Genomic DNA, 8,013 nt, shown 5'->3' with positions numbered 1-8,013 from the left:
GGTGGTGGGAGTCGCTGTCGCCCTCGCCGGGGGAAGGAAGGCGAGATCTGGAGAGCAGGGGTCTCTGCCTGTGGATGTGACACCAGGGAACTCCTCAGCCGCCCCGTTGTTCTGTCCCTGCCACAGCTGCCTTTGCTTCCCCGGCATGTGGGGGTCTGGAGGTAGAGGATGGAAGATGCAGGGGGTGGGTCAGCGTTGGGGGGGCGGCATTGCTGGGGCTGTTTACAGGCTAAGGTCGAGAGAATCGGCTGGCCTTATGGGGCTAGCTGGGGAGTGGAAATGCTGATTCCAGTTCTGTGAGAGCATGTATGCGGGCACCCTCCTTAGGTGTGTGGTACTTGGTGTGCTCAGAGGATAGTGTTTGTTCTGGTGGCCCACAGGTGTCCTCCAGTGTGTGTGCGTGCAGGGTTCTCGTCCAGCAAAGAGCTTGGTTTTCTCTGTGCAAGAACCGCTTTGCACTTAACGCCATACCGAGTTAAGAAGGTGAAGCATGCTGGCTCGTTTGAGCTGTCCGCAGTTTCTGTTCTTCCTTTTTCCTGTGCTGATCCTGGAAGTGCTCAGTGCTTTGCTCAGGCACCTTAGTTTCTGTCTGGACTTAAACTCCTGTATTCTTCTGTTTCACATGTTCCTCTCTATTACTCTGGCCCAAAGCTGACTTAGTATAGGATTCCTCTGTCTTCTCTCCTGCCAGGTGCTGAGAAGATGGCCTCCCCAGGTGCCCCGGGGACCCGCATGACATCCACAGTCAGTATCAACATTTCTACACCTTCCTTCTACAACCCGCAGAAGAAGTTTGCACCTGTGGTTGCCCCTAAACCCAAGGTGAACCCCTTGAAAGCTGGGGGTGCATCAGAGTCTTTGCCACCTCCGCCTCCTGGAGCAGAGTCGTTGCTGCCCCCACCTCCTGGAGCTGGCGCCCAGCGTGCTCAGATAGGGAAGGTGGGGGAGATTCCATCAGCATCCATGTCACTGCTGGTAGAAGGTAGGTGAGGGCTGGCGTGGCAGTTCTGAATATGCATTTCTAAATTCTGAGGGAGTGAGGTCTGTAAGCAGGGTTAACGTGAGAACAGGGCTGTAACTGCTATAAGTGATGGATAATTTTGCTGTAGAGGATGTCAGGTTCCAAAATGAAGTAAAACTATTGTAAAGGAATCTCAAAATATGTAGTATCTCCATGAGAAATGGAGCCGGGAAGGAAGTCCTGTGTTGCACTGATGCTGGAGAAATGCAATGGATTTTTCATAGTATTCCCTGAGTACACAATTGTGTAACTGCAGTCAGTTTCTAGCCAGCATGTCTGAGAGCAAGTGTGTTGCAGGGAAGTTGACCCTGATGGTGATGAATCATGCTATTCTCTTTCTTGTTCAGCTCAAGTTGGTTGTCTCTGACTGTAGAGATTCTCCTCTGCAGTTGTCATCTTTTGCTGCTGGAGATGTGGAGGAAGAAATAATTGTGTGAAAAAATGGTGGAAGCTATCATAAACAGGAAGCGAGACATAGAGTTTGTATGGCTTGTAGAGTTTTATACTTTTTCCTAGTGGTTTGGTTTGGGTGTGTTTTCCTGTGTAGAATGACTTCTTCCTTTAGTGTGGTGTGTGGTTTTCTTTTTGTTTGTTTTTGTGTTTGTTTTTTTTTTTTAATTTCCTGTGGTGCTGGGGTGGTTTTTTGTTTCAGTTTTTGTTTGTTGGTTGTTTTTATGTCCCCTAAGAAGCAGAAAGTTCCTAGTTGTGTGGCTCCTTAGTTGGAATTGTTCAGCATGGTGCCACTGGAAATTTCCCTAGGGGCCTCTTCCTAATGCTTGATGCTGCATCAAGTGACCTCAAGACTCTTACCAGGGTGCACCTCAGTCAGGATACGCATGTTCAGATAATGCTAACTGCTGTTCTAAATTTATTTCTTTTCAGTGTCAAGCATAGACTGTGCAACACAGATGTTTTCTAGCTTAGCAATCTAAGTTAGTGGGCAGCTGATGTGATGGTAGGAAGGCTGGTCCCGTGCTCAAAGGAGACAAATTCTTAAGCCATTTTTTCTATTTCTCGAATCACAAGAGCCTCAGTGTGTCAGTGCTTCTGTCTCCTAGAGTTGTACCAGCTAACTCTGGTGACCTTTTTCTCATATGTTGCAGGCTGGAATCTTGTGTCTGTAATCCAAAGTCACATTTTAGGCTTTATGATTTTCTGCTGTGGTTGTGTGGATTAGGGGTGTGTCTGTTGGAAGGTCTCAAACTGACACAGATACATTACCTGAAGTAAAAAAAGTTGGATGGATGTTAAAAATTATTTTCAATATACAGTGTAAGTGGAGGACTGGGTGTTGTTTGCTCCACTTCTCCCTTCCTTATAAAGCTTATTATGGAGCAAACGTAACTTGTCAGAAGGATTAGCAAAAGAACCATTCAGCTTAAGGTGCTGCGTCACCATTGGGTAAGAGCTGCCAGCAAGACATCTGAAACACAGTTGAACCACCAAAACTCGGTCATGAGAGAAATTATTTTATCTGATTTGATCTTTCTCTGATGCATCTCTTCAATCCTTCTCTTCCTTTCCTGTACACTCACCAAACAAATAGCAGTATACCATAAAGCCGTAGCAATTGGTCTCTTTGTCTTAAATTGCAGGATGGCTAAAAATGGCTTTTAGTGCATCTGAAAAAACGTGACAGCAGATCAGGGCTTCATTTGTGCAATATTCTTTATCATTTAAATAAATCAAAAGGCAAGTGTATACAAACTTTGTCCCAAACTGTAGTTTCAAAGAAAAAAATACCAGCCAAGTGTTACTTCTCTCCCCGAAGCAGAATTTCTATAGCATAAGAAGGCTTGAAAGAGGTGCTGCATACCAGTGCAGTTTATGTATTCCACTGGTTAATAGGATTTCAGCTTTCATTTTCTAAAAGGGAATATTGTCTTCCTTAGATTACAGATGAGAAGGCCTTATAAAGTCTGTTGACAATAGCTGGATATAAAGATGAGACAATTTGGTTACTGCTGTTAAATGTTGCATGTGGGGTAGCAGGAGTGAAAAACATGGTCTTTCACCCTACTGCTGATTTGGGCTAGCTAGGGAGAGAGGTGAGTGTCCAGAATAAGAGATGTGGAGGTTATGACTTGCTGTTTTCAGTGTTATTTGCTGCTTGGATGGTGAGAAGGACAACTTCTCCCATACATGGTGAAGGGAAGAGGATTCACATTTATTTGACTGTGTTGTAGTAGAAAATGTCTCTTTTTGCCTGTTCTACATCTTCAGCAAATACTAACATGTGGAAACAATGGGGTTTTCTGCTAAGAGATTGAGGCACTCTGGTGCTTACAAGGGTTTTGGAAAATTTCTCATGTCCTACTCTGTATCAGTTATGGGGACATTTTAGCCTCCAAAGGAAAGCTGTTTTCATTTCTCAGAAAAAAAAAAAAGCAGTTTCAAAGATTCCTCATATGCATAAGGGGTGGTTGGTCCAACTTGTTTATTCCCCCCCACTTGTTTCTTGTAGTGCTTACTAGCCAGCTGTGAGGTGCCAACTTATTTTCCTGTATTTTTCCTGCAGGCTCTTCAGGGTCCTGGCTTGCCTGCTGGCATTCCTTCTAATGCTGCTCTGTATTCAGCAAGTTACTGGTGAGAGAAGTATACGTTAGGGACCAAAGAGTGGAGGAATGGAAAAGGGCATAGTAAGACATGTTTCCCAATTATACCGTAACCATTCCCAGTGACTAATTGCAGTAGCTACTGAGGAAAGTTTATATGATAGCAAATAACTTTGGACAAAGTGAAAGGCAGCCTGTGGAGTTCAGTTGTCCTTGATGGGTGCTAAGGTCCCCTTGGTACTGGGGAACTACTTGCTGTATTACCTTCAAGACCCCTCCTGGGGTTTGTACTGTCTAAGAGTAAGAAATGATCCAAACTTGCTTTTATTCTCATTCTTCCCCACAGAGCTGCCACTGCCACCTCCTCCCCCACCTGGAGAGGAGGCAAGTTTCTCCTCCAACTGTGCTTTTCCCCCACCCCCACCACCCTTTGAAGAGGCTTTTCCACCAGCCCCAGAAGAAGTTTTTCCTTCTCCTCCTCCACCAATGTTTGATGAAGGGCCTGTGAGAAAGGTACTTGCCCCACAGGTGAGTGAGGTCAAGGGAAGTATAGTTCCTTGTGATGCTCTGTGGGTTGGGACAGCTTCTCACTACTCTCTGAACTCAGCAGCAGGAAGCCCTGAGATCTGGGAAAGCAGAAAATGCTACCACCCCATGGACCAGCATAGGTTAGGGTCAACTGGTTAGGCTACAGCTCTGCAGATCAATGCCCTGGGGTTCCTGGTGGACAGTGAGTTGAATGTGAACCAGCAATGCACCCTTGTGGCAATAAAGGCCAACCACATGTTGGGCTGCATTCATGAGAGTGTGTGTAGTCAGCAGAACAAGGACAGCCATTATTCATCTCTCTTCAATGCTGGTGAGGCTACATCTTTGAGGACTGTTTCCGGTTGGGCTGCCCAGTGTAGTAACCCCAGAGGAATACTGAACTAGATGCAATCCAGCAAAGGGTTATTGTGATCATTGGGGGGGTTGGAGCACATGATGTGAGAGCTGGGTTTGTTCAGCCTGCAGAAGAGGAAGCCAAGGCAGGGATCTAACTGCAGTCTGCAATACCTAGAGGAAGGCTGGAGAGAAGACAGATTCTTCTTACTGGGGCACAACAAGAGAACAAGAGACAATAGATACAAGTTTCGGCAAGGGAAATTCCTGTTGGACAGAAGACAAACCTGTTCTCCTCCAAGGGTGGCTCAAGACTGACACAGGTGCACAGAGAGGCTGGGGAATCTGCATCCTTAGGGATGTTCAGAAATTACTTGCACAAGGCCCTGAGCAACCTGGTCTAGCTTGGGAGTTAGCCCTGCTGTGAGCAGGGTGTTGGACTGGAGATATCAAGATGTCTTTTTCCACCTAAATCTGTCTGAGTTTCTTTGGGCTGTGCATTTTTCCAGTGTTTGTAGACCTTGGAGACTGGGCCCTGTTGATCCTCACCAGCTTGCTATCCAGTTGAAGCAAGGAGCAGACCTGTACCACAGTCCAAAGGGTCAAAATCTGCTATTGTAAGGGGATACACTGATTTTTCTCGCTGTTCCTGTAACATACTCTGCTCCCCCTTTCCTGATGGGTGGTGGTATGGGTACATGGCAAGGTGAACAGCATTGATCTTGAGATTGATTCACTGTCCGTAATGTTGGATGACATGGACAAGAATGACCCCAGGTTAGCTCTCCAGAATGTTGCACATGGAGGACTGGTTTGCTGAACGGAGGTAGTGAGAAGGGTGCTACTGAACATTAAAATGTCATGGATAAACCCTAGTGAGAAAGTGTACTTGAAGGACCAGAAAGCATAGATCTTGCAACTTGTCAGGACTGCTAAATATGTAACAGAGTGGGAACTCTCAACATTGTGGGTCTGGGATAGCTGCTGACTTACTGCTATAGACAGCATATTTTCTCTTTCACCTTTCTGATAACTGCCTGTTTCTCTCTGTTGCTTCCCTTTACAGATATCTCCAGGATCCACAGGTTCTCTGGAGAAACCATTGGCCCCAAAAGCCCATGCGGAAATACCATCTGCACCCAAAGATACTCCTCATACCTTTCCTTCCAAATTCACTCCAAAGCTAAGTGGAAGCTTACCTTTCAAGCCCCCTGGAGTGGATTTGACCCCTGCCCCAACTTCATGGGCAGCTCCACAGCAGCGCAAGGAGCTCCTAGTGCCAATCCCTCCACCCCCCTCTCCCCCTCCTGCTCAGACTGCCCCTAATTTCACCCCACCCCCTGTTGCTGGCTCTCCTAACTCTGGGTCCAAATCACATGCCAATGTTCCGACGGCTCCCTCGAACTCTACAAGATATCCTGCCTCCCTTCAGACTCAGTTCACAGCCCTTTCACCTTCAGGTTCCTCCTCTCGGCCACAGCCTCTCAATTTCACCTATGCCCAGCAGAGGGAAAGACCCCAGGTGCAGGAGAAGCCACGTCCCACGGAACAACCTGCTGCTGCAAAAGACATGGTAAGGGATAGAGCCATGGGACCAGTGTCTTTGGACAGGCACAGCATTGCTGGGAGTGAAGTTCGAGGACAAGGAGGGAGAGTCTGTCTCAGGCTAGAGGAAGCTGTTACCCATCTGAAAGAGAGCTGTAACTAGAGACAGTGGTGGAGAGGGACAGAACTTGATGTAAAGGTGGAAAGAAGCAAGCCCAGTGGATGGCAGATTGTTCCCTAGAGGGAGACAGAGGAGAAGTAGGTTTATTAGGGACAGGGTGGGAGGGAGTCTGTCTATATGTGTCCTTTGGGATTGAATGTTTCCTCTTCCTGCAGCATAGACCCACAGGCTCCAGTGCAGATCCACCTAGGGGAAATTCCTGTCTGACCATGAAAGAGGTAGAAGAGCTGGAGATGTTGACCCAGAAACTAATGAAGGATATGGAGCATCCGCCCCCGGCAGAGGCTGCTACTTCTGGTGCGTTCCCTCAGTGGACAGCAGGAGGACTAAGACTGTGGTGGGTTTTCCTCTCTCCTAATCCCTTTTTTCTTCCATTGACAGAGCTCTGTGGCTTCTGCAGGAAGCCCCTATCACGAACCCAGCCAGCTGTGAAGGCCCTGGACTGCCTTTTCCACGTGGAATGCTTTACCTGCTTCAGATGTGAGAAGCAGCTGCAGGGGCAGCAGTTCTACAATGTGGATGAGAAGCCCTTCTGTGAGGACTGCTATGCTGTGAGTCACGGGGATGAAAGCTGCTGGAGAGAGCTGAGCTTGCTGTGGTGGCTCTCTCTTGCTTTCCCTTCCTCCTTCCATCTAACCTGTCTATGGTGTAGCTTCCCAGGGATGGGGGATTGGATTAATGTCTCTTACTTGTTTCTTCTGGGCTCAGGGAACCTTGGAAAAGTGCAGTGTCTGTAAACAGACCATCACAGACCGGATGCTGAAGGCCACTGGGAACTCATACCATCCCCAGTGCTTCACCTGCGTGATGTGCCATACCCCTCTTGAGGGGGCCTCTTTTATTGTGGACCAGGCCAACCAGCCTCACTGTGTGGATGACTACCACAGGTATGGAGAGAGCGTGTGCATGTGGTATCTGAAAGAAAACAGATTCCCTCACGCATGTTTAACTTGCTCCAGTATGGGGCTGGGTTGCCCATGTGATCTGTTGGACATGACATTAAAAATGAGTCATCTATGTACCTTGTAGAAATTGAGGTCTTTTTCCACCTAAACTTCTTAGTGATTTATTATTTGTCTGCTGCTAATACTATTGTACAGCAGTGAGAAACCTAAATTGAATGCCACTATGGTGGTCATGGTCTCCTCCCTGTTTTTGTGGGTTGCAGGAAGTATGCTCCACGCTGCTCAGTCTGTTGTGAGCCTATCATGCCAGAGCCTGGAAAGGATGAGACAGTGCGTGTGGTGGCACTGGAGAAAAATTTCCACATGAAATGTTACAAGTGTGAGGTAAGCCTGGTGGCTCCACTCTTGCCATCTTTCCTATTTCTGTCACCAGCAACAGGGCACCTTTGTTGTCCATCCTGACCAAACATGAAGATAATTTTGAATGAATCTGGACCATTTCGAAGCAGGTTCAGAAAAAGATGAGATATTCACAGACCACAGGTGAACAAGGACTATGCAGGGCTGTAGTCTCTAACATCCCTAATACGGCAGCTCTGTGTACATTCTGGGATCAAAGAAAGGGCTTGTTCTTCCCTCAAAGTAGTATCTCCTGTTAGCACTGAAGGAGACAGAGCAGTGGGCTGTGAGCCATTATCCTGATCCAGTGGGGCATTTCTTAAATCCTTGAATGCATTTACCCTGCTGTTTGCTGTCCCTGAGCTCCCTCCCTCTTTTCTTTCCCTGTTTAGGACTGTGGGAAGCCCTTGTCCATTGAAGCAGATGAGAATGGGTGCTTTCCGCTGGATGGGCACGTGCTGTGTATGAAGTGTCATGCTGCTCATGCCAAAACGGCACGCTGAGGAGCTCGGAGCGCGCGTACCC

The 8,013-nt window shown here is 47.4% G+C and overlaps 1 protein-coding gene across 1 annotated transcript; it reads left to right on the top strand.

The window, feature by feature from the left end:
* The first annotated feature begins 702 nt into the window (after positions 1 to 702).
* On the top strand, positions 703 to 8,013 carry ZYX (zyxin). Its single transcript, XM_010086100.1, has 8 exons — positions 703 to 982; positions 3,923 to 4,104; positions 5,525 to 6,031; positions 6,340 to 6,481; positions 6,566 to 6,735; positions 6,893 to 7,071; positions 7,353 to 7,473; positions 7,881 to 8,013. The coding sequence occupies exons 1-8, from the start codon at positions 703 to 705 to the stop codon at positions 7,989 to 7,991; spliced, it is 1,692 nt and encodes a 563-aa protein (XP_010084402.1). The 3' UTR covers positions 7,992 to 8,013.

The sequence above is a fragment of the Pterocles gutturalis genome, unplaced genomic scaffold (genome assembly GCF_000699245.1).
Source record: "Pterocles gutturalis isolate BGI_N339 unplaced genomic scaffold, ASM69924v1 scaffold47610, whole genome shotgun sequence".
Taxonomy (NCBI): domain Eukaryota; kingdom Metazoa; phylum Chordata; class Aves; order Pterocliformes; family Pteroclidae; genus Pterocles; species Pterocles gutturalis.
Note: the sequence above shows the minus strand (reverse complement) of the source record. Positions and strands in the feature narration are given on the sequence as shown.

Coding starts and splice junctions, on each gene's coding strand:
- ZYX (XM_010086100.1), top strand. CDS start 703: ATGGCCTCCCCAGGTGCCCCGGGGACCCGCATGACATCCACAGTCAGT. Junction 6,032..6,339: donor CTGCTGCTGCAAAAGACATG/GTAAGGGATAGA, acceptor CTCTTCCTGCAG/CATAGACCCACAGGCTCCAG. Junction 6,736..6,892: donor TCTGTGAGGACTGCTATGCT/GTGAGTCACGGG, acceptor TTCTGGGCTCAG/GGAACCTTGGAAAAGTGCAG.